We start from the raw sequence: 26,269 nt of genomic DNA, 5'->3' as shown, positions 1-26,269 counted from the left end.
TTACTAATTTGAAGTTAAACTGGAACAGATTCCAAAATCAAAGGCATAGGTTCCAAGCTAACTGTATTTTTGTATAATTTTTTTCGTATAAATTTTCATCTTACATGAACTTTCGTATCGTTTTGTGCTATTTAAAAAAAATTACTATTTATTCATCTCTACGAAAGAATCTTAAAAGGAAAAAAAAATTTATGATCAAAATTTAAAAAAGTTCACTGAAGACAAATTAAAGTAATCCAAACCAGGCAGATCTTTTTGAATTAGTTTTGTCCTTAAAGAATTGTTTCAAGTTTGATTCAACATTTTGTTATTTTCTTGCACATTGACACATGACACGGATAAATAATTTTAAAAAAGATCGACACAAAATAAACAAAAGTTCATGTGAGACAAAAATTTCATAACAAAATATAAAGTTAGACCAAAACCCGCTGCTGTAGATAGTCCAATATTCTCCGATTCGAACTGGTGTATACTAGTTTCGAAACTTAAGTTTAGGCTGTTGATTTTGTCACTTTTTTTTTTTTTGTTAACGATACTCCTCTGTAAGTGTATTTTTGGTGCAAAAATACACTTGCAGGGGAGTGGCGTTAACAAAAAATAAAGTGGCAAAATCATTTCCCTAAGTTTAACGTAAAGCTAAAATTAATTTCGTTTCTTTCATCACTCGATAGATATCTAACATACTCGTAAGAGGATGAGAAAAAAGTACCGCTAAGCGGCATACGGATGGGGCAAGAGCCCAAAAAGTATCAACCACCACGCCAAACACTTGCGGTCCTGGCAAGAATCGAGCTCTCACATTTCATGTGAAAGAAGTGAGGAAGTGCCATTAGGCTACAAGTCCACTAACGGTAGTTTTTCTGTTTAAAAAATTAGTTTAATGGTTATAAAGATCTCGTCAAAAGGATAATGTCAAAACATTGAAAGGCAAGAAGATTGTCCGAGAAAGCTAACTCATCAAACAAAGGGGCTCCAAAAAATCCACAACTATTCAAGTGGGGAATCGAATTCACATGCTTTTCCATTTAAGAATCCCTACTTTTTGCTGTCTGAAACAATGAGATCAGAACGACTTTCGGATAAAAACCATAACCATTTAGTTAAGCGGACGACGAGTTCCAATGGTGTAGCGCGTCTCGGTGGGGTCCGCAGAAATTCTATCGCCGTGATCTGAACCGTCAAGGATGTAGAGTTTGCTGATTAGATCATCCGTGAAAAAAATTAAGTGAATTTGATATAATTAGTCTCTTAGTCAAATAATTTTTTTTAATGAAAAAAATGGATGGTCCATATCGTCTCATTCTAAAAAGAAGTGTAACACAAATCTGTCATTATTATATGGTTATCAATGTCCAATTAACTTCATTTTGTGAACGACTTTAGTTTTCAACAAGCTCTCTACAAACTGAACGATTCAAATTACGGTCATAAAATCTCGGTGAATTAAACCCACTACACCCCGTAGTGCATTAGCACACTATAGGGACCCCATTTATCCAAATTAACCTGGAACTTTCATGAAGAAAGGGGTGAGTAATCAATACGGTCACGGTCTTGAAAAAGAAGCAAAGGAGGACACCAAGGCATCAAACACCACAATTTTGCAAATTCAATAGGATCACCTTCTTCTTTTTTTCGCATCTAACAAAGTAGGAAATGGGATAGAAATTTCAGGTCACGGATTTGCAAATGATTAAAGGCAAAAGGAAAGAGGGGGTATCATATGATTCACCTCACTTTAATTCAATTTGAAGCCAACTTAGCATTCCTTGTGGATATGATTTTGGATAAGAATAGATGGATGAGTTTTAGTTTGTTTACTTGTTCGTATTTCTTACACACACTTAAAAGGAGCTACTACTTATTCTATCGGAACTAGTAGAAGGATATTGGTATGCACACTACGTGTCTAGACACCAACCATAAATAGTGGGGACACTGTCGGTTCTGGACTAAGGCCCAAGAGGCATAGGCCTTAAGCCCTCAAAAAATGTCAAAAAAATTAGGGCCCCCACTTGTATTTAGGACCTAGTATGTATGTGTTGTTTTAGGGTCCAATTAAATCCAATAAGACATTTTACACTTAAGGCCCAATGAGCCAGAAAAATGGAACATGGAACGCAAGAAAAAACAAGAAAAAAAAACAAAAAGGAAGAATAAAAGGTCGCGGGATCGCCAAAGATCTCTGGGCCTTTCAAAATTATTCAGTGTGGTAGGCGCATGGATGGATCTTTTTTTCCATTACAAACAAATACAATGAAGAAAGAAGAATAAGACCGAGCCCGGAATTATTCAGTGTGGTGTGGTATATTGTATTTTTTGTGGGGTTTTCTGCCTTGAATACATGTATGTGGTTTTGAAAAGTTTCGGCTTTTCATTTGATTTTCGTTTACAATTATTAAGGACCTCACTTTCGAAAATCGTCTTAGACCTCTAAAATCTCAGAAACCGGCCCTGAGTGGGGAGTAGTTATATAGTATACAGATTCGGAACATTTCAAGTGTTGCAAACTTGCTTTTCGAGGGCTCTTTTGGCCGTGGAAAAAGTCCGTACACTTGAAAATAAGAACGAGCCCAAATTGGAGTTCTCCCTTTATATATGGAGTAATAGATTAATAGATGAAGCTACAAAGAAATAGTTACCCGTTTTGAATTGTTATTTAGACGTTGAATTCTGTAAAGAATAAGAAAATGTACATTACAAATGGGATTGGTGTTCGCCAATTTTGAGGAGTGGCCGCCCTATTGGAGGTCAAAATATGATCACCATTCTACTCCATTTCTTTTCAAAATCATTGAGACAAACAAATCAGTACCTTGATGATTATCATTTATCAGAAAATTTACCAAATCCTCATGGCTCAATTAGTACTATTATACCAACTGGGGCTAGCTCAGTTGGCCATGACTCTTGCATCTCACTAGGAAGTCAGGAGTTTGAGTCTCCCCACATGCGTGTGGGTATTCTTCCCTTAGAAGGTTTTTCCTTAGTGTCGCTGGCTTGTAAACTATACTTCATATCTGATGTAGATTAATCTCTTCTATCGATTGACAAAAAAAATAGAACTATTATTACTTTTCTCTTATCTTATCTTATTATAGTAGAAAAGAATGCAGGTGAACCAATGAAGAGAAGGTTGAATATTTTCGGAAATCTACCTTATGTTTTCTTTTCTTTTGATCACTAGATGACCAGACCAGCTTGCACACGTCTCAACTAATTCGAGGGATTTGAAATTAATGACCAGAAAAACCCTCCAGTGGCTCCAAGATTTGAAATGTTTGACTCCTTGATTCGAATATGCGATCTCATGTGGTGCTTGTGCATTAGTAATGTATGTTCAGCTTATTTTTTGAAAGTTGTGACGAGAGGCCCCAAAAATAATCTCAATTTTCTTTTTCTTTTTCTCTTTTCATGGAAAAACCGAAATAACACTATATTTGGGTTGTCAATATTTAAAGGCGAGGGGTTGGGCCTTGAGGACCTCTTCTTTTTGGGCTAGGGGGATGACCATTGAACCTTTAGAATTGCAAATTTGTTGGGCTGCATCTTTTCTCAGGGAATTAGAAAGTATTTTCCACACACGAAAGGACAAACCGGTAACTTCACGTTCACAAGGTAGAAAAAAGAAGCGTGAACGAATAAAAGCAGAGTGTAAAAAATTATTATCCTTTCAATATAAATAGATTTGGGAACCAGTAAAGGTTCACAGAAGGAGGAAAAAAAAAAAAAAAACACCTCCAAAGCCCTTACAAGGCCTTGTCTGTATCACTGATTTTTCGGACATTTAAAAAAAAAGGTTCTGGAGCCCAGAGAGGCAACCAAAAGACATTTCTGGGCCTGTAAACTTTTTTTTTTTTTTTTTTGACTGGCTGGGCCTGTAAACTTGAAGCTATAAAATGCAAATGACCAGACTTGTTTCAGTTGTTTGTGGGATAATAAGTTTTCATGGCTTCTGAAACAAAGTACTGGGCTTAAACTCAAAGTCTATAAAAACACCCGAACTTGGGCCTTTTTCATGGACACTGTATCAAAGGTATTTAGAGGGAGAAATTTTTGGGTGCCAATAGTCTCGATTTGGACCGTCCAAACGTGTTTTGGACGGGTCGGACTTTAGAGAGAGAAAAAGGGGAAAGAGAGTCGCGTGGTGGGGTAGGGGAGAGAGAGAAAACAAATTTGGGCCGTCCAAAATATGTTTGGATGGTCCGGGTCCCCGATGAGTACCATACATATGGTACCTGCTCGGCACCCAAAAACTTCTCCTTCGAGGCATTAGTTGGGCCATTTGGGTCTGAGCCAGAAAGGGCTAATCAGTGGACTACCCCAAAAAGGTAGGCCCGGTTATTAAGTAATTTCATCATTTTTTTTTTTTTTTTTGAAAAAATGACACTCCAGGACATGTTTTGATAAAGGAAAATGACAGTCAATGACGTGTTTTGATAATTAATACCTGCCAAGGACATGCTGAGAACATTTGTTAATACTGAAAATGTTCTTGGCGGATATTAACTATCAAAACACGTCATTGGCAGTCATTTTTCCTTTTTTTTTCCCTGTGATTGGGCCCGGCCCATGAAGGATTTTATGTTGTCAACATTTTTTTTCTTATCCATAATCATAGTTAAGGACCGATTAGAATAAAAAGGTCAGAAAAATACAGGAAAGTGAACACAAATGACATTTTTCTAGTGTTTTGATTAACATGAAAGTAGTTTAAAGTGATAAAGAGTTGATTTTTTTGAATAACCCATCGAAACATGGTTGCATAGCTTTAATTTTCTTTGCTAAAAATACAAGAAAAAAAATTATTTTCTCATTAAAGCATACCCCTATTGTCCACACAGTGCGTTCACAAAAAAATATTTTCTTTTGCAGATTTTGAGATTTTATTTTTTCAAACCAATTTGGATTTTGAAGCGTTTACCAAATATTCTAGATAAGGAATTTTCAAATTTTATAGATTTTGAAAAACTAAGAAATGAATGAAATTCTGAAAAATATCAAAGATGAGTTGAGTAGCTTTTGGAGCTTTCCAGATTTTATGCTTTAAGTTTAACAAAAATATCGCAGTAAACAGTATTAGCTTATACTGCAGCACACAAAATTAGAATCTAAACCCGATTCATATAAGGTCATAACTATGACTATTTACTCGCAGGATTCATACGTCAAAATTTTCATCTTAACCAAAAACAAAAGATTCACTTTCATTACTTTTCCTTTTTTTTTTATCGGTAAATGATATATTTTTTGGAGTTCGGCTTCTCTTCAATGATTGGAGAACACTCTTTCCAATTCCGGCTCGATTTGTTTTTTCAATCATACTTCAATGATTGGGATTGTTCATAATTTTTAATTTACTTAGAGCATTAAGCATGCCAAAAATCAGTTTGATCAATTATCGTTTAATATGATTTCAAAACAGATTTATATTGCAAAAAATATTGAAATGGGTTTTGGTCCAGTGTTGCAATATTATATTTTGCAAGATAATGTGTTTCAAAATCATATCTAATGATGTTCAATAAACTTGATTTTTGGTATACTTCATGTTTTCAACGAGCAAAATAAACTGAATTGTTTCGGTCATTAACATGAGATCGTAAAAAAATTTATGGACCAAAATTGGAGATAGTGTTCTCTCTAATTATTGGAAAGGAGCTGTACTCTCTTTCTTTTTTTTTTACCGGACCAATCAAATGGGGAATCCTTTTGGAACGCTTTTCAAGATCCCCTTCCCTAGCAATAATTTGATATTCTTTATCCTCATGGGACTATCTTTAACGAAAATGCTAAGGTACCCACGATAAGAGTAACGATAATGTACTGACAGCATATGAAATCCATGTTTGAGTTCTATACAAAAAATTCAAATCGTTCATTAATTTTAAAATACATTTTTGATTAGCTTTTCAAAACATCAGTTCAATTGAATATGGCTAAGTGATTGATCCAAAAACAATGTTTTGATATGAAAATTATGTTCATATCTAATTGAGCTGATTGTTTTTTTAGACTACCAAAAGAAATTATTTTAAAATTATTTAATGGTTTGAATTTTATCCGTGGAAGACCCAAAAATGAATTTCACACGCCGTTGGTATATTATCGGTACTCAGTACTCTACCCGCCCATGGTCGGAATCTATCTTTAACTCGCAATCAATCTTTTTGCAAATAAAGAAAAAGTCAGATGCAATGATACAACAAAAAGGGAATCTTTTATTCCTCCTTTTTTTTTGGCAGACTTTTTGCATTCATCACTTCCACACCCACCTCTGCAAATTGCAAGCTCATCCCCGCTGACTGCTCCTAATAAGGTCTCTGGTCTTTATCGAACACTCCAACAACCGAGCATTTTAATGCGGCGCGAGATCGTCTATGACGAGAGATTTTGGGCCGTTAGATTGTATGAATTTTATTTATGTTTTAAAATTTTTGAATGATTTAACGGCTAAAAAACCCCTTTGAAGTTTTTCGGCATAGAAGATCTCGGACCCATCGAATACATACTTTAATATATGCAATCACATACCCCAACCCAATAAACTATAGATATAGCTAGTTACCCTCTTGGTTAAGGTCTTCATCCTATAGAATTATTTCCAGCCGGAAAATCAGGTATGTTCCTATTTGATTTGATAAATTCCTCCACCTCCACGTTTCAGCTTTTTGATTCTTTAAACTTCATGTTCAATTTTTCTTAGAAAAAAAAACACCCACTTTTTTGAGCAAGTCAAGAGTTTTGAAATATTGGGTACGTTCTTTTTTAAAGAAAAGCATTCAACTTCATCTGCTTCACCCTTTCCCAGTATTCACATTCTACCGACAAGGACATACATATATGTATATATAGAAGATATATAGATGTATAGACATGCGCAGTGTATTCAGTAATAGTAGGAATTATCATCATTTGACAGAAGAAGCAGCCATGACGACCGCTGATTCAATTGGATCACCAACTAGGCTTCAGGTTTGTGGATCAAAAATCTCTGTTTTTTGTACTTAGATCTTGGTCTTATATCTTTGAAACGATGTACGCTTTTATTTTTTTTTGATACTACGGAACATGATGCCCTCGAGCAGATTTGCTGACCCCCAATTGATTGGGAACTGAATTTGTGGTTTTTATGTACGTATAACAGGGAAAACTTTTTGCAATGGTGGTATGCTTTGTTCTAGGACTTGGGTCCCTTGTTGCCTGGAACAGCATGTTGACAATTTCAGATTACTACTATAACCTTTTCCCGGTAAGCATCCCCTTTCTTGATTTCCAATTTTCATCCCTTTTCGAGACGCGAAACATCGCTTCTGTGGCTGCTAATTAAGTAAAAAGTTAGTTATAGTTCAATGTGTTTTTGGTCAAATTTCGTCTCTTGGGATCTTATGACAGCATTGTATCTGATTGGGGATCAGGGTCTTAAATGATTTTGGAAATTGAGTTGGTTTAGAAGGAGATTTACAAGAATTTTGGGCTCATTGTTTGGACAGTCCAAGTTGTCAAGCTGATATGTTGGGGTCTATAGAATTTCATATCTTTCCAACATATAGTTGAATATCATTGATACTCTAGCATTGGCTTAAGCATACGAACTAAATGGATAATAAAAAACCCATAAAAAAAAAAATTATTGTATTGTATAGATCTAGTATTGCAAAAATGGAAAAGAAGAACTCCTTTTTGTTTGATGAATTGATTCCAATAGCAGTTCCATTGATGATGTTACTTGTTTTCCTTTTGAAGAAATACCACCCTGCAAGGGTACTTACCCTCGTTTATCAACCATTTGCACTTGGAACAATTGCAATACTTGCACATACTGAGGCAAAGAGCGATACGAGGCAACGTAACATGACCGGATACATCCTGTTCTTCTTAAGTACTTTGGCTCTCTTAGTTGTAAGTACTGCAAAGGCCCATCTTATGGTTATGAACTACTCCAGATTCTTGACTTCATCTTAGTTCTTGTGCCAGGTCCTTATGACTCACCTCTATTCCGATGTATTTGACTTTGGCTTTTGCAGCTGGATTTAGCTACATCAGGCAAAGGCGGAATCGGAAACTATATTGGTATATGTGTCATCGTTGCCGCCTTTGGAGTTGCGGATGCCCATGTTGAAGGTGGAATGGTTGGAGATCTATCCTTAATGTGCCCCGACTTCATGCAAGTAAGCCTTGGTAGTCAAGAGTAACGTTTCTTCATTTCTTTGACTACTTTTGCTCTCATTCCTATTAACTGAGTAGATTTTATAGCTTTGTGGATATTCTTTTCATGAATTCTGCAGTCCTTTCTAGCTGGTTTGGCTGCATCTGGGGCTCTCACTTCTGCTTTGAGACTCATCACTAAAGCTGCCTTCGAAAAATCTGCCAATGGTCTTCGCAAAGGAGTCAGTATGTTATTCTCTCTCTGATAAACTAACTTAAACAATTTTGACTGTTGTTTTCTCCGAAATTCTTGTTGAGTTAGTCTCACTTCTACAAGTCTACTGAAATCGAACATCCCATAGTGGTGAATGGTGCAAACAATTTTCAGCAATGCGTATTCGATCTGTTCCTTTCCATAAAGTTGCTCTCATCTCAAAACAAAGTTCAAAATAAGTAAGATCTAATAACCCGGTTGATGTAGTTTTGTTGGAAGTTTAGGTTTGTTCTCAAAACATGAGTGCATTTACAGTATTCTAATAATATTTTATATCCTTGTTAATTATTTTTTCAACTGATGTATTCTTGCAGTGTTATTCCTAGCAATCTCCACATTCTTTGAGTTTCTATGCATTTTCCTATATGCATACATCTTTCCTAAACTACCAATTGTGAAGTACTACCGCACAAAGGCAGCCTCGGAAGGATCAAAAACTGTTTCAGCAGATCTTGCTGCTGCTGGCATCCAAACAGAAGTAAGCAAAGGAGTGTGGAAACTTCCTTTAGATTCACAAATCTCATGTACTTCAATAAGTTTTGAACAAAAAACAAGGGCAAAATCAAATTTCAGGATAAGTACGCAACTTTAAAATAGCTGTGTGGATCTGTGCAGGGTGAAGGTGACGATAAACAACAACAGATATTGAGCAAGAAGCAATTGTTATTTCAGAACATAGACTATGCATTGGACTTGTATTTAATATATGTCCTGACTTTATCCATTTTTCCTGGCTTCTTATACGAAAACACTGGAAAGCACCAGTTAGGCTCATGGTAAGTGGTAATTTCGTGACTTGTCAACCAGCTACTCAATTACTCCTACTTAAGAAGCATTCTCTGCAATTTTTGTACAAGTATTGGGCATGAGCATGCTAGTTTCATAGCTTTCCAAAGATATCTAATTATGCCATGTTCAGTATTTTAGAGGTAAAAGAAAATGTCTGCTAAAATTATTATGCATAATGTTCGTGAGACTACTTCGCTTATTCATTTTTCTGCAGCAAATTATTTTCTTCTGTCCTATTCTTTGTATGTTCCAATTGTTCTTATTGAACGATGTTACGGAAATGGCACTGTTTCATCTGAAAAACCTCCCACAACTTTGTACGTTAAATGTACTCTTCTCATCGGCACTTTCTGTATAACTAGCATTTCGTTTAGTTCCACGTTCCTAGAGTATGTAACATCACAACACGATAAAGTTGCTTGGATTCTTGTTCTTTTCTTGTCTGATGGTTTCTGTTTTTTGCGTGTATTTATAACTGCTATTGTGATCTTCAATTGAAAAAAAAGTATAAGGCCAATGTAGTCTATCATATATCTTGACTAGATGTGAAGCCACATGACCACAAAGGAGCTAATTGAGTCATTGTCTATCATATATCTAAAAATCATTGGACGTGTTTACAATGCCGCCGTGATCTTTCAGGTACGCACTTGTTCTGATAGCGATGTACAACGTTTGGGATCTGATATCGAGATACATTCCTGTCGTAGAATGCCTCAAGATAAAATGTCGAAAAGGACTTATGTTAGCCGTACTGTCTCGTTTCTTGCTCATCCCTGCATTCTACTTCACTGCTAAGTACGGTAGCCAAGGATGGATGATAGCACTCGTATCCTTTCTGGGCCTAACAAATGGTTATCTCACCGTGTGTGTCCTCACAGAAGCTCCAAAAGGCTACAAGGTCTGCTAAAATCAGTTGTTATCAGAGAGTTTGATTGGTCTCTCCTCGTAAATAATTATTCTGTTTTCCTAATCTTTGTAGGGTCCGGAGCAAAATGCTTTGGGTAATTTGATGGTGTTGTTTCTCCTAGGCGGCATATTTTCAGGAGTTGCTCTTGATTGGTTGTGGCTTATTGGTAGTCATGAGCAGTTTTGAAAGCTTTAATCTGACAAACTGCCTGTTGATCTCGATGAAGAAAGACAAGTTCACTATACCTAATTTACACTGTAGATTACTGAATTTTCGAACTTGTATATCGGAAGACAAGCCATGGACCATCTCGATGCATTCTTATCTAGAATTCGTCATCCACGGTTAAATTGGTGATCAAACTTTCTCACAGTCGGACGTTTTATCTCCAACTCTCTGTTAAGCATTGGAATGTAAGTTTGCATAAACATGGTGTTATAAAAGTTGTTATCTTGAAATATTTGAGTGTATAGTGAGATGGTGATTTGCTTTTGTTATGCCTTCGAGAAGCTATAGATATCAGTTGTTGCTCTAACTGGTGGTGGCTTTCTTAGTTTGCTATGGCGAATTTTAAGGAGCCAACAACTTCTTGATCTTTTGCAAATGTTGGTAATTTCTTTTTTTCCGGCAAATTTTAAGGAGCCAACAACTTCTTGCCAACTTGCTTTGACATTCAAATGATTAAAGACAGAAAGGAAACATATTCAAAATCGTTTAGCAACTAGCTAGCTAGCGAGCAGAGGAGATTATTCCATCACCCACAGTTTTGTCACCGGCTGGTGTTGTCAATTGTCTTTCATTATTAGTTGTGTCTAATGATATTGTGTTTTATCTATCGTGAAAAAATTCATGGTTCCACCAACATGCACTCATAGCGACGTATTTTGGAAAATCATATATCACCCTATTACTAGATGTATTGACCAAATCTATTTGGAATGATGAATACATCCGCAATATAGCAACACATTCTTATAAGCTACATGTTGCTTTTAATTTGCATCCTTTCTGTGGACAGTTTGTGCTTCAATGGATGAATAGTCAAACCATTTTGCTTTCTTCTGTTTTGCAACTTCACAAGGAGGAGGTACATTAGGACACGTGACATTGACTCCGAACTCACTTTGGTTTTGTGAATATGGCTAATGTTGCCCAATAGAAATCATAAAATTGCCCCCAACAATTCAATTTTTTTTTTATTCGCACCGCTATACACACATAATCTTGTCTCATCTAAATTTTCCTACTTTTACTCCTTATATCGACGTTGTAATTCATATTGTTCGTCTCACCATCCTGCTATCCTTACCTGCTAGAACACGGGCCGGAGCCAAAAATCTTGAGATAAAAAAATCATACTAAAAGCCATACCGGAAATTCATATTTTTTCTAGGTAATAACTGAATTTGGTTTTTTTAAAACAACAATACCCAATCTTAGAGAATTTTTCACAATAGAGATGAATTGATGGGATCGACCAAAGAGCCTGACAACTTTTGCAAAGGCACATGTCCCATATTGCAAAACTCATATAAAACGCAACATGTCGCTTTTACCTGATCAAAAAAAAAAAACACATGTCGCTTTTACGAATACCCAACTCCTTGCTTGCATATTACTACGTGGATAAATATTATTTGGTCAAAATAAATATTCAAGATTGATTTTTATTTTCAATCTCCTTAACCATATTATTCAGTTCGGATGGCAGAAATCTTGAGGAGGAATGAGAATGTAACACCATAATTCTATGATTCCGACATTTGAATAGGAATGTAATGCTATACTCTCAGGATTCCTATATTTGGAAGAGACAGGAATATGATTGTGATTCCTAATGACATATCCGACCAAGAATCACATTACCAGATTGAGTGAGAATCTGATCCCTCCATTAGCCCATGAGAATCTTTGATTCCTAGCTCAATCAATTAAAAAAAGGAAATATTGACTTTGATAAATTTTCAAAAAAATTGATTTCTGCATGAGATTATTGAATTAATCCAAAACACTGGAATGAAATTACTTTAGATATTATATTCCTAGGAATTTAATCATATTTCTATTCCCACTTAATAAAATTCCCAAGATTTTAATTCCTAGTAATCACATTCATATTTCTATTGAAGATTCCGGTCATTCAAACTAGACCTATTTAGAATGATATTACTAGGAGCTTAATAAGCAAACCATGTTAACCTCAGGGGGTAGGCAAATAGGCGGTCAGCTAGCAGTGTGAAGGCTTTAGGAGTTACTCATTTATAGGTCTCAAGGTTTGAATTTTCTTGTAGTAATCAAGTTGTATGCAGGCTCACCTAGACATTTGAGTTATTAAAAATATGAAGCTTTGGTCTCCTAAGGGGTGGTCAAGTTGTACGTAAGCTCACCTAGACATTTGAGTTATTAAAAAAAATAAAAAGCAATCCATGTCTACACATATCTTTAACCTCAATCACCAGGGGCGGCTGCAGCAGGTTTCAGGGGTTTAAGTGAACCTCCTAGATAAAAAAATGTACTAAATTGAGTTTTATATTTTTTTTTCCACATAATATGATTTTTCTTTAAGAATGTCTACACTATATCATTCATACAGAGTCAAAGTAAGTGAAATTCATGTAAATTTATTAGTTGTAAGTAGATCATATATATTTAAACCAACTGAGGCTATCTCAGTTGGCCAAGACTCTTGTATTTTACTAAGAAGTCAGAAGCTCGAGTCTTTCCACCTGCGTGTGAGTATTTTTTCCTTTGTATTTGTTGAGGGTTATGTCTGAGTGCAATTTTGTTTACCCCTTCTTAAAAGAGGGTGAACATTGCCCTCCTTCTTATTGGTTGAAATGGTGTGGAGCCCATCACAAAGTGATGTCATGCTTCCTTGCAATACACTTTCATATTATTTCAACAAATATGAAGGAGAATAATGTTCACCTTCTTAAGTGGAGGGCGAACAAAACTCAACTCGTTATTTCTCCCATTAATGGTGTTTGTAGTTGAATTGGGCTTATAGTGAGATTGTGGTCCCTTTGATGGGCTTATTTATCTTGTTAGTTTAGTTGTTAGGCTTGGTTATCTCGTAGACTCTCACAAAATGGATATAGTGTCCCGTGATTTGTACTTTGTACAAATGTTCTTAGCTTGTCATTGACAGGTAATAATTATCAAAATATGTCCTGGACCGTCATTTTCCCTAGTCTCGACAAAAAGAAAAAGAAAAAGTAGGTCATATATCTCAACAAAATGAATTGGGCAAACTAGGCCCAATAAGGTTTCTTACAATAAAGATCCTATTTTATAAATTTTTTTTGTATATAATTTTTTTTATTCATTTTTGTAACCCCTCAGTTAAATTCCTGCAGCCGCCCCTCCCTACCGCCCAAACCTTTGAATCAGGACAATCTTCAAACTCAACCTCTAAATTGATCATTCCCTATATTCCTGGTTAAACTGTCATTTCTGTGGCCAAAAAGGAAGCAAGTTTTCCAAATAAAAACTTGCGTTCACCGGATTTCTTGGAATGTAAAAACAACGGTTATTTTAACAGTACGTTAATTAAAAAAAGGGAGTCCAATGGTTCAATAATAATATTTGACAAGAATAAGTAGAGTACTCTCTTGTCAAGCAACCCAACCCCCCTTTAAAATCTCTACATATATATATTTCATGCAGTTCTCATGATGTTCCTCAGGAGAACTCTTACGTCAAGAAACCCTTAAGGCAGTTCTTGAACAGAATATTCTCAAATTTAACCATTTTCTATTTTTCTGGGATACCAAAATGCTGCCTTGTTGGTGTGAAATTCAGAATCTATCTTGCCTTCGTCTTACTCCAACATTTGTGTATAAAAGGATACATAGGAAAATGCATCATTCGAAAGAGAGGGTGGTCTTGATCATTTGCTTACAAAGGAGTTGACATTGCTTTTGAAGGTTTAATTCCCTTTGTTTTCTCTATCATCAATATGTACATATATTCTCTTCTTAAATCGATTGTTTGATTCCCCATTTTTTCCTTTAATCTGTAACCATAGAAACGTTCTTTGATCGATCGATCAAATGTTTTCTGTTTGCACGAGAATCCTTTTTTTGTACACGCATGAAGCACCCGTTTGCTAGATATCTTGTGATCAACTCTTTCCCCACTCGGAGGAAAGACAGCTAGGAGCCTCGTCTTCTTCTGCCCAGCTCCCCAAATGCAACATTCGGAATGCATTTGTTAAGCATATATATAGCTACCGTTTTACAAAAAGTTTTTGTTAACTTATTTTAAACTTAAGAAATTAAAATATGTATGACTACCAGAAACACACCATCTTGTGTAAATAAATTTGTGCACAGAAAGAATTCATCGATTAGAAATATTCCAATTAAGATTGCAAAGGAAAAAAAAAATAAAGGAGGCATCATGCTGACCATTCCTAATATTATGAGATGTCAAAAACTAAAACAAAGCCCATTTAGACTAGCAATTATTAGGAACTGGCACAAGGAACCTATTCAAGTGGCATGGGAAAAACCCGAAATCGGCTGGACCAAGCTAAACTTTGATGGTTCGTGCAAGGGCAAAACAGGAAAAGCAAGCATCGGAGGGGTATTCAGGAACCACAAGGCCGAGTTTTTGCTCGGCTATGCAGAGGCCATAGGCAGGACTACAAGCACCATCGCAGAATTGGCAGCGCTTCGACGAGGCCTAGAGTTGGTGCTCGAAAATGGATGGGAGGATGTATGGCTGGAAGGAGATTCCAAGACATTAGTTGAGATAATTGCACGAAGGAAACGAGTCAAGTGTGCAGAGGCTCAAGGGCATATCAGTCATATAAATTTGATGATACCAGAACTGAATAACTGCATGTTGAGCCATGTTTATAGGGAAGGCAATCAAGCTGCTGATAAATTTGCCCAAATGGGACATCAAATGAAGAAGCCTCAAGTTTGGAGACACAATCCGCCGCATCAAGTCCTGCGCATTATGCATGATGACGCGGAGGGTAAGATTTTTCTTCGCAAACGATAAAGTCCAATCCACTGGAAAAAAAAAAAAAAAAACCCCACATTCTTAGATTCAACAAAAAATGTTGTAGCCTTTTTCTTTTTTTTTTCGTAAATAAAAATGTTGTTTCGTTGATCGAGGCGTAGCTTGTTCTGTAATATATGATGCTTTTGATGTTATGGGTTATCTCTCCTTGATGTACATATTTGCAAGGCTATAAATCCTATCAAATGCATGTACTGCAGTTTCACCGAATCTTGCGTGCTTTATTGGAAAATTTCTTCAAGCCTTGTGAAAGTAGTTCTTCATATGTCTTGTGGCAGGGCTCCTTAAAACAGTAGCAAAGACTGAAAGTACACAAACGTTTGGACGCAGAATCATATACAGATGTATCTGATGTTCGATACGTGTGGATCTCAGGCAACCGCGTACTATGAAATTCACGTGCGTCGGACTCTGAACACATTTATAATTATATCTGTGCCCAAAGATTAATATCCAAAGCAGATATAAAAACTGGTCTATTTCGCGAATATCAATCTTCCAACTCTAGTTAGAACAACAGATGTATACAATCAAAATTAGTCCATGTCGTCTAGTCTTTTAATCATGAACTTGCCAGAAGCCTAAAACAATCATGGACGTCTATGTCTTTTTGCTGTTATTGGAGTAGTATACAATATACATGCTAGATGTGCTGATAATAGGAAATTCAACTTGGGCTAGGATCAGTGTTCTAAAAGCCCAAGTCTTAGGCGGGCATTCAATGCCTAGATTAAAATCCGCCTAGTTAGCTGGTAGGTGCTAGGGGCCTCTCCTCCGTCCTACTAATGCCTAGCGACTTTTAGAACACTTGCTAAGATTATGAAACCTTGTAGTTGGGTTTTAAATCGCCTCGATCAGTTTCACAATACAACCCATAATCTTTCTTTCCTTTTGTCCTATCCAAATTTCAGCTTTCCCTGAGCTACAGAAAAATGGAAATAGAATTGTGAATTCATCAACCACTTCTGTGACACTTTCCCAGTTCTTGAATAAAATCACAAAATTCACCTTTCCTCTTACAAATTGTTTCTAGCAAAGTTCGCGACAGCCTTAACCAACTTATTGCGTTTTCCACTCTGTCTCAGAATTTCTTGAATACAAATAGAGAAATTGAGCCATGAAATCGTGAATGGTTGCACAGTAAGCAGTTCCTAGCCGAGTCATTGAGTTACAAGTACTCCTAGGCAAGTAGTATAAAAGAAGTTCCATATCCTACATTGTTTTACCAATCAGCAACATTTCAGTGCTTTGATACGTCCTTTTCTTTCTTAATGAAGCTACATTAATGAATTCATGAAGTAAACCATCGCATCTACAGTCCAACCAATTGGGAGAGAATTTATGATGATGATAAGAGCCTGCGCTTAGTTCTCTATCAAGCTTGGCAAAACAAATTGCCCATACACACACAAAAAGAGACATGTTGCGTTTCACCACCATAAGGCAAGAGTATGCTGCCTTTTCGATCACGCTTATTCATGCGGTGTCATGCTTGTGAAATGACTATTCAACGATCACAGGATTGGATGAAGAAAAGTGGAGAAAATTACGAAGAAACAAACAATATTTCGACGACACGGATTTACAAAAGTCTGAATCATTTCGCTCTCCTCACCAAAATCACTTTTGAAGCATGATCAATTGAGTTGGCAAGAGAATAAACATTGTGCTTCAAAATGCAACCAAATTGCAGTCTTTAAGGCACATTTAGCTGCTGCCATTTCTCAATGCCAACTCAAACACTTTTATTTGCTTTTTCTGTCACAATTACAAGAGCGTCAACCAATCTGATTTCTTTCAAATCTGCAAACAAAACCCAACTAGAAAACCACAGCCAATGGCAGTAATCCTCTGCTAACTCCCCACCAAAATCCTCACATCTCATAAATCCATGATCACAAATCAAAACCCACAATCTGCAAAATACTGATTGTCTACATATATAATCTGCTATATATTACAACAGGAGAAATCTTTTATCACATTACTGCATTATTCACAAATTCATTGCAAAATACAGACAGAGAGATGCATGTGAATGAACCTTTAGAATTTGACAACACAATCAGATGCCACTTGTGAACCAAATTTTTTTGAAGAATCCGTGACAAGATTGGACTACAACCACTCTCCCCTATACCTACACATACAACATATATACCACCGGATTAGCCAAGGTTTGCGTCAGTTGGCCCGAAAACTAGCCCAAAAACTAGGTTGTCAAAAACATATAGTACCACAGTTTACCCACGCTCCCACTGTAACCCCTAATAAAAACACAAACCCAAAACCCTAAATCTGCCACCCATCACCAAACCCACCTCACTTTCCCAGTTGCCACCAATTTTCCCAGGGAAGAAAAAAAGATTCTTTTTTCCAAGAAAATACAAACCCAATGGAGGAAAATGAGGCCTTGCCCGACCACCTCCGATGCAAGAGAACCGACGGGCGTCAATGGCGTTGCAAACGGCGGGTAACGGAGGGCAAGAAGCTGTGCGAGGTTCATCACATCCAGGGGCGCCACCGCCAGAACAAGGAAAAAGTCCCCGAATCGCTCAAGCTCAAGAGAGAGAGAAACAAGGGTAAGGATCAAGACTTTGGCGGTGATGAGAGAGAAGGAATAATTAGGGGTTTTAAGAGAGAGAGGAAGGAGGGGAAATTGAGGCCGGGGGCGGCGAAGCGGAGGCGGAAGACTGTTGGGGTTTCGGAGGCGTTGGATGGGGCTCTGAGGAAGATGAGGTTGAGGAGAGGGGACTTGCAGTTGGAGCTGATTAGGGTTTTCTTGAAAAGGCAGGTGGAGAAGAGGAAGGAGAGGGAGTTGGAAAAGAATGGTGGGTGTGAGAGGGAGTTTACTAGAGAGTTGCCTTATGGGTTGATGGAGATTTCGCCCGCATTTTCGCCGGGTTTTTCTGAGCAGATTATGAACAATGCCAGTCCTTCTTGTGATGTCAAATTGGGGATTGACTTGAATTCTTCCCCGCGGAGGTGCTTCCGATCAAAAAACATCGAGCCGATTCCTATTAGCACAATGCAGGTTGTTTTCTTGCAACGTGTAGAAATGTCTGTACTGTTTTTGTTTGGTTGATTGAATCTGCTGTTTGTTTGTATATGTATTTGATCAACTGTTTGTTTTATTGCTCAGATCGTACCGTTTGCAAGCAATGTCGCTAAGCTGAGGAAAGTGAAGAAGAAGAAATGCCATTGGTGCCGGAAGAGTGGCTTCCGGACTATTGTTAAGTGCTTGAGCTGCAAGAAAGAACACTTTTGCACTGATTGTATCGACGCAAGGTTAGTTTTAATTTTTTTAGTGATTTTTTCAGTTGGATAAACATGTACGTTAGCATTTCAATGTTAATGCTGTTGCAGCATTTTCTAATTGCCATCCCATTTTAAATGTAACCTTAACGTAAATAACTTAATCCAAAGTTGGGACATTTGATTAAGGGTAATCTTATATGTGATCCAGAACCATACTTGATGAGCTTTCTAGATACAAATGAGGACTTTTCTATGGCTTTTAGATCAATTACTTGGTGAATATACACCAAAGTGAAATGTAAGAGGAAAACCATTGATTATTTTATGGAAAATGTTGGATAAGTCTCAAAGTCTGCGGCTGAAACCCCTAATCTCGCAACTTGGACATACAGATTTTAACCTATGTCACTGATGATGGGATTAGGTTAGAAGATACAAAGTTATTTTTGAGAGTTGAGTGGTAATGAGTGGAGAGAGATAGAAAGAGAAATTTCACACTAAGTAACTTGGTTTCGATAAATTGCTCACAGCTATATTGACTTTGACATCCAATGGATATAGGTTATATGTCATTCAAGAAGTAAAATTGGCATGTCCGGTTTGTCTTGGAACTTGCAGCTGTAGAGCCTGCTTGACGAATCAATCTAAAGACGATGAACAGAAGGTTTGATATCCGAGTTGGCAATTTCACGATACTGAAATGCTTATTTACGTTTCTTATTGAGGTTTTACATTTGAATGCTTCTCAATCTAATAATATTTCAGGATCAGTGTAAGAATGAAAAGAGGGTCAACAAAATTCAGCATTTGCAGTATCTGATATATATGCTCTTGCCTGTGTTGGAGCAAATAAATCGAGAGCAAAACATTGAGCTGGAGTTAGAAGCAAAACTCAAAGGTACAGACGATGGTTTGCTTCAAAATATTCAAACAATGACTGTTCTTGTTAATTTCTGCTCATTATGTCTGAGGTCAAGCATTCCTCTCCAGGTCTCTGTTTGTCTTCTAACGTGTTCGAATTCACTACAGGGTGCACAATATCTCAAGTTCAGATTCAGCAGGATGAATTTAGTTGCAATAAGCTACGCTGCTGGTATGTTTATACCGGTCAACAGCTTAAGTCATTAACTTTTTGAATGAGAAAGTTCGTATAATTTCCTTGTGTTTCTCTTTGGTGCATGATCTGACTTGTGGAGCAGCAATAACTGCCAAACATCAGTGGTGGATTTCCATAGAAGCTGCAGAAATTGTTCATACATACTTTGTTTAAGTTGTTCAGAGATTTTCAGAGGGTCCTCATCCAGAGTTATGAAAGCATTTATCTCAAAATGCTCTAATAGAAGTAAACCTTGTAAATCTGGTGACAAGTTACGGTCAAAGGCAAAAAAGATAAGTTCCTCTAGGCAAGAGAGTGCCAGAAGATTCCGTGCTTCTCCTACAACATCACCCAAGTGGAAAGCTTGTAACGACAACGGCGGAATAATTTGCCCACCTCTTGCTTTTGGTGGTTGTGGTGATGGCATCCTTGATTTAAGTTGTGTATTGCCTTTCAGTTGGACCAAAGAGCTGGAATTAAGTGCAAAAGAATTAATTTGCAGCTATTGCTCCCCGGAAGCTCAAGATGCTTCTTCGTGTTGCTCACTATGTAAGGACAATAAAGGCTGTAAAAGAAAGGTGTTGCAAGGTGGGGCTTTAAGAGAAGATTTGGATAAGTTTCTTTACTGCCCCTCTGCAAAGAATCTTTGTGATGAGAACCTTGGGCACTTTCAGAAGCACTGGGGTGAAGGTCAACCTGTTATAGTTCGTAGAGTGGTCAAGAGTAGACCCGATCTAAGTTGGGATCCGGTTGTCATGTTCTGCACTTACCTTGAGAAGTCTAGTAATAGATCACAAAATGATAAGGAAGCTGGTAAAGCTACAAATTGCTTGGACTGGTGCGAGGTCAGTGTTTAACCATCAGTATTTGGTCTCCTTTATGCAGTTTACTTGCTACTGTTGTATTGCAGTGAAGCTTGTGCCTACCACCCCACCCCACCCCCAATCTTTTTTGGTCTCTCACGGGTGTGTTTCATTTGTTATTTGGCTAATTTAAAGGTTATAAACATAAGAATTTATTATCTGCATCAATTAACATCAAGACTTAATAGTTACACTAAGGAGAATACAAACAATGTGAAACCATTTATGGTTGACACTAATATTGAATCTATATACAAATAGTGGAAGCCTGCAAAAAGTGTAGGGACTTTGGATGAATGTACAAAGATATACACCGCTCCTTGTTCTAGAGAAATTTGTATGATGACCATGAAATCAGGTTACCTTAGCTCTAAAGGTTTCATACAGTCCATATTACTGTTGTTTCCATTAATGCTAAATATGTAGGCTCTCAAGGGAGCCACCGAACTTGATGGCCCATGCCTGTCAGTGAGCACGTATATTTTGACAGAAGATAGCTTGACTCTTTCGGGCTCGAAGTTGATCTTCTAGGGTTGACCTTATTTCATTTCACACCAAATTTATTTGGCTCTTTCTTGTCAATCTACAAACAAACTTTTCTATCCCATTTGCAGTAGTCTTGTGCTGTATTTGGACCATGGATTTGTGGAGAGATTAACGGAGAGAAGAGAAAACATATGGAGATAAGGGTGGAAATAAAGCTAACTTGTCTCTTGTTTTCCAATCATTTTCCTCTCCCATGGTAAATCACCTCACAAATCCGTGCTCCAGACACAGTTGAAGGATGCAGCTACAAATGAACTCATGTTGTAGTATATTTGCAGTTATTAATTGTTCTTCCCTGTTGCCCCAGATCCCCTTTCCCCACTGACAGTAGGATGAGTTAGTTATGTAAGTAGAGATTTCAGGACAATGGCCTTTCTCTTCATCGATGATACATAGTTTATAGTTCTATTTTGCCTTCTGTGATGTTAGTTCTCCATAATTCTCCCACAGCCCTTCTCGCAGAAGGAATTAAGTTTTGGGAAATTCGAAATGTGTTATTTTGTGATTTCATTCTAAATTAGTGTCTTTATTCTGTTAATATCCTAAATTTGATCCACAGCTTCATGTGTTCTATGAATTTGAATTTTTCTTCGAATATATTGCAGATAGAAATTTGTAGAAAGCAGCTCTTTATGGGGTCTCTGGAGGGCAGGTCGCACGCAAATATGCGTTATGAGCTGTTGAAATTGAAAGTCTGGCTTTCTTCTTATTTGCTTCAAGAACAGTTTCCAGATCATTATGCTGAGATCATCCGTGCTCTACCACTTCAAGACTATTTGAACCCGGTGTCTGGTCTTCTAAATTTAGTAGCAAATCTGCCAAAGGATACGGCAAACCCAAGCCTGGGCCCTGGTTTATATATCTCATTTGGTTGTCCTGACGACTTAATGCAGCCTGATTTTTTGACAAAATTATCTTATGACTCACATGATGTGGTTAGTTCACTTCCCTGAATTCCCTCAGTTGAATACCGGCACTAAATAATATTACACAAATTCTTTGCTTGACTAAATTATGATACTTCCTATTTTTGTTAGATATACAGTTTAATTCATCGAACATGTGCTTCTGAGCTTTGATTCTATATACTGCTTGATTTTAAGATTTGCCCTTTCTATAGTTGGAATGGTGGCTATGGTTTCTCTACTCTTAAGTAATCTATGGAGCTTCATTTTGACCCTCAATCATGCATCATTGAGCAAAGGGCAGAGAAGATCTTCAACGACATCATTTCTTTGTAACCTCTACAGATTCATTTTGCTGTTTTTTTACTCATTAGACTATCCAAAGATACTCAGTTTTAGCTTTGCTACGAGCTTTACTCAAACCAGCATCATATTAAATAGAAATCATCTCAGTTTCTCCTGTTGCTTGTTGAGCTTGAAGTATGAATCTTAAACTCGAGAATTTCTACACCCAACCATGCACGTACATATTTTTGAGAAATGCTACAATGATCCTCACCATCCTCCCATGCAATCCAAGTATGGCAAAAATGTGACAAAAGTAAAGCAGGGTTATTGGAAGAATTGGCTGATATTTGCCTTCTTCTGTTTTGCTACCACAGGTTAACATTCTGGTACATACAACAGATGTCCCAATTTCATCAGAGCAGTTGACTAAAATAAAAAATTTGATGAAGTGTTGTCGCAGTCAAGACAACAATACCGGGAGTAATACAAGAGAGAAAACGGGAGGGGAAGAAAAATCATCAGTGCTTAGTGGAAACACTGAGGAGTCCAGTATGCATGATATTATGGAAGAAGGGTTACGCTTACCTAATGGAGCACATAACACAAATATGTCTGATGTCGAAGGACATGATTCTGAATCTGAATCCGAGGCCTCAATACTTTGCTCTGGAATCACCCAGAGCTCCGAAGACTCAGATGATCAGAATTTCTTCCGAGATCAAAGTAAGAGCTCTAATTTTTGTGCAGAGCAACAAGGTGCTGATTCTTGTGGGGCTCAATGGGACATTTTTCGCAGACAAGATGTCCCCAAACTACTAGAATATCTTTCCAGACACTCTAATGAGTTCAGCCATACATATTCCTTTCCACAAAGTGTAAGATAGGTCTAGAATTACTTTTTTTCCCAAGCAAGGCATATATGAGAGTCCTATGCTGATTGACTCGTGCATTGTCACAGGTTATTCATCCAATTCTTGACCAGAGGTTTTACCTCGATGTAACTCACAAAACCAGGCTTAAGGAGGAATTTAGTAAGTTACATGTTCTGGCATCTCATGCATTGTTTGGGTCCATAATAGGCTGGTTAAATTTGCCTACATTGTTTCCAGATATTGAACCATGGACATTCAAGCAAAACCTTGGAGAAGCTGTTATGATTCCCGCTGGATGTCCGTATCAAATAAGAAAACTGAAGGTGCTAACACTTAATGGCAACTCTGTACTTTTCTTTTCGGGTGCATGTATGTGCATGGTAATTTGCGCATGTGCATGCATACAAAACTTTAAATTTGTAATGTAGTGGAATCGATCCAATTTTCGAAGCCTAGTTACATTGGAAAACACTTTGATTTATTGAACTTGTGATGACTGTGTTTGTCAATTTTGATCCTTGGTTCATTGGATTTTGTATGCATGAACATTTGTAGCTGTATCTCTTAAATCACAAGAACTATGATAATCACTGATTTATTTATTTTTTTAAATTGGTTCTTTGTGGCCTGCAGTCCTGCGTTAATGTCATTTTGGACTTCATCTCACCCGAAAATGCTACAGAGTGCATCAACTTGATTGACAAACTTCGTCTACTTCCTGTACATCATAAAGCCAGGAAAAATATGTTGGAGGTAACTTTTTGCTGATCTCAGTGACTACTATCCTCAGATGTTGCTGTTATGAAGCAGGTCAATAACAAGAAAATGCCTTTGACAGGTGAAGAAAATGACCCTTGGTAGTTTATCTGCAGCAGTCAAAGAAATGAGTAATCTCAATGGTGCACTGTAAGTAGCCCTCTTGAACAATGAAATATAACTTCATTGAAGCCCATGTGCCGGGCTACCCATTTGTCACATTCTTTAATCCAATTTATAATGTGAATAGCCTAATCTTTGGCAGTCTGTGTTTTGTTCTCGTTGCCATTTTGTACATGTTGCGTGTTGATGTCATTGGAACTTGGACTATGTGTATGGAGAGGTTAGGGCAAAATAGTTGCAGTCGACTGGACAAAATAAATATTCTGCCCTGTATGCTTATGATTTAGAGGGTGGCCCTTGTTCTATCATCTTCAACCCCCCCTCCAGCGTAACTCCCCACGAGGCAGCCTAAAAGGCTTGGCAGTTGAACTGTATTAAGAGCAAAACAAGAGAAAAGGAGAACAGGGCAATTGACATACAGAGTTGTATTAAAAAGACAAGATCCTAGGAAATACATGTAACTGGTGCTTCAGCAGAAGGATGTTTAAGGTCAAAACGGAGAAAATCCTATCCAAGGTTGATTCTGTTGCAAGAAAGATGAAAATTTTGGTTAATATCCGCTATATTGTTGAATGAATGGATGTGTTCGTTTTCAGTTTGCTGCAGAAAATGTCAAAGGATTTGTTTTTTAGATCTTTCCCATGGTCTGGGGCAAAGTAAAGTGATACAGTCCCTTCGGTACAACTCACCCTTGAAACCCAGCTTGCAAGGGGAGGGTTTCGAAGAGCTCATATACACAAGGCCAAGCTCCTTCACCGATAAGAGAGATAGTATCGTAACATAAAGCACAAAAAGCTAAACTCTCACAATGGCCTGTTTGCCACGCCAAAGAGCAGGGCAAGCTGGAAACCCTGGAATAAGGCTTCTATCTGAAGAAGTTTATTTACTGCGTAGAAAGCCTGATACTTTCTGGGTTAAATGAGTCTGAAGGATCATTGTTTGGGGAATTTGATTTTACCTGCTGATAAATCATTGACCAGTGGAAAGATTTTAAGTTGAGGGTTATGGGGCAGGCTTTGATTAAGCATTTTATTGGTGATTGGACTTCTACTTTTCTATGGTTAGATCATTGGCGCCCCTCCCACTTCCCACGCGTTTGGGTCATTGGACTGGTTGAGTGCAAAGGTGCCTCAATGGGTTTTTCATCCTATGGCGTTCTCTTCCAAGTAGAGAACGCCATAGGTTTTTCATCCTATGGTGTTCTACTTTTCTATGGTTAGATCATTGGCACCCCTCTCACTTCCCACGCATTTGGATCATTGGACTGGTTGAGTGCAAATGTGCCTCAATGGGTTTTTCATCCTATGGCGTTCTCTTCCAAGTAGAAAGCTGCAGCTGAGACTCATCACCATCTCTTCTGTGAGTGCCAGTTTTCAAAGCAGGCATGGAGGTTTTTCCCACGGTATGGAACGGACTTTACTGCATTTCTCTAGTCGTACCTTCAAGGATGCAGTGTTCAATCTATATTTTGTTGCTGCCATCCACAAGCTATATGTTGGGGAAAAGGAATGCTGGAAACACCATGAACCCGAGCAATGTGGTCTAAAGTTGAGAACGATTTTAGAATCATATTATGTCTTGCATGTGTTTAAACGCTTCAAGTTGTAACCATCAGATCTCTGAGTGGTGTGAGTATTTCACCAGGGACTGTTAGTGATAGCATGTGACATGTCTGTGGAAATCTGCTGTTGGGTAGTTTGGTTTTGCTTTTGGGTATTTCTTAGTGCTAGTTTTGTTGAATTTGGTTAGTCGCATAGGCTATGTTTTGCTGTGTTTCTGTTCTGGGAGATGCCCTTCTGAGGCTGTATTGCTTGGTTATGAATCTTATTAACAAAGAACACACAAAAAAAGAAAGGCAGTGAAATAGTGATGGAAAAAAGCTTGATTGTAAGAACTTTACAATGATGTTGCATTAGAAAAAGAATAATAATGTAACCTATTTTATTCTTTAGAAGGGTAAGAAGTGTTAGTGGGGATTGAATATAAATTTTGTGCATGGGAGTACAAAGTACCTACAATTGGGCTACCACTTGACTAGTAATAAAATAGAACATTTAAAAAAAAAAAAGGAAGTGGTATATTTATTAACGGAAATCCTATGTGTACCGACCAAAAGTGTAGGGAAACCGTACCGACCGCCGCGCGCGGCTGTCTCCGGCCACCGGACGGCCGATCCGTATATATACACGAAAAATAGGGTGTCTAGATCAAGCACCCTACACACATCGGATGCCGTTGATTCCCGCGTCTGGCCCCTCAGTTTTTTTTTAAAAATTTTTTGGACGGCTCGGATCGGCCGTTCGGTGGCCGGAGATGGCCGCGCGCGGCGGTCGGTATGTAAATATCGGTGCAAATAGCACCACTCATTTATTAATCTAAGAAGTATACACTAAAAGGAAGGGTATAA

At 37.5% G+C, this 26,269-nt stretch overlaps 2 protein-coding genes across 7 annotated transcripts; both read left to right on the top strand.

Annotated features, from left to right (window-relative positions):
• Positions 1-6,182: 6,182 nt before the first annotated feature.
• Positions 6,183-10,616, top strand: LOC131313761 (equilibrative nucleotide transporter 3-like). 6 transcript variants are annotated; one of them, XM_058342263.1, is made up of 10 exons: positions 6,183-6,322; positions 6,926-6,978; positions 7,151-7,255; positions 7,750-7,905; positions 8,031-8,174; positions 8,292-8,397; positions 8,740-8,903; positions 9,041-9,201; positions 9,857-10,115; positions 10,197-10,616. In XM_058342263.1, exons 2-10 carry the CDS (start codon positions 6,937-6,939, stop codon positions 10,308-10,310), a joined length of 1,251 nt encoding a protein of 416 aa, XP_058198246.1. In that variant the 5' UTR covers positions 6,183-6,322; positions 6,926-6,936; the 3' UTR covers positions 10,311-10,616. The 6 variants fall into 6 exon arrangements, with proteins under 6 accessions (XP_058198246.1, XP_058198245.1, XP_058198243.1 ...); XM_058342262.1 differs by having other exon boundaries at positions 6,239-6,623; XM_058342260.1 differs by having other exon boundaries at positions 6,288-6,623; positions 8,740-8,915.
• A 6,725-nt stretch (positions 10,617-17,341) lies between these two features.
• Positions 17,342-24,006, top strand: LOC131315369 (lysine-specific demethylase JMJ28). Its single transcript, XM_058344545.1, has 12 exons — positions 17,342-18,189; positions 18,298-18,443; positions 18,975-19,077; positions 19,179-19,311; positions 19,443-19,506; positions 19,613-20,354; positions 21,524-21,853; positions 22,486-22,986; positions 23,070-23,142; positions 23,221-23,306; positions 23,617-23,736; positions 23,822-24,006. Exons 1-12 carry the CDS (start codon positions 17,551-17,553, stop codon positions 23,891-23,893), a joined length of 3,009 nt encoding a protein of 1,002 aa, XP_058200528.1. The 5' UTR covers positions 17,342-17,550; the 3' UTR covers positions 23,894-24,006.
• Positions 24,007-26,269: the final 2,263 nt, after the last annotated feature.

This window comes from Rhododendron vialii, chromosome 13a (genome assembly GCF_030253575.1).
Source record: "Rhododendron vialii isolate Sample 1 chromosome 13a, ASM3025357v1".
In the NCBI taxonomy this organism is placed as follows: Eukaryota; Viridiplantae; Streptophyta; class Magnoliopsida; order Ericales; family Ericaceae; genus Rhododendron; species Rhododendron vialii.
This window is presented reverse-complemented; position numbering and strand designations above follow the sequence as displayed.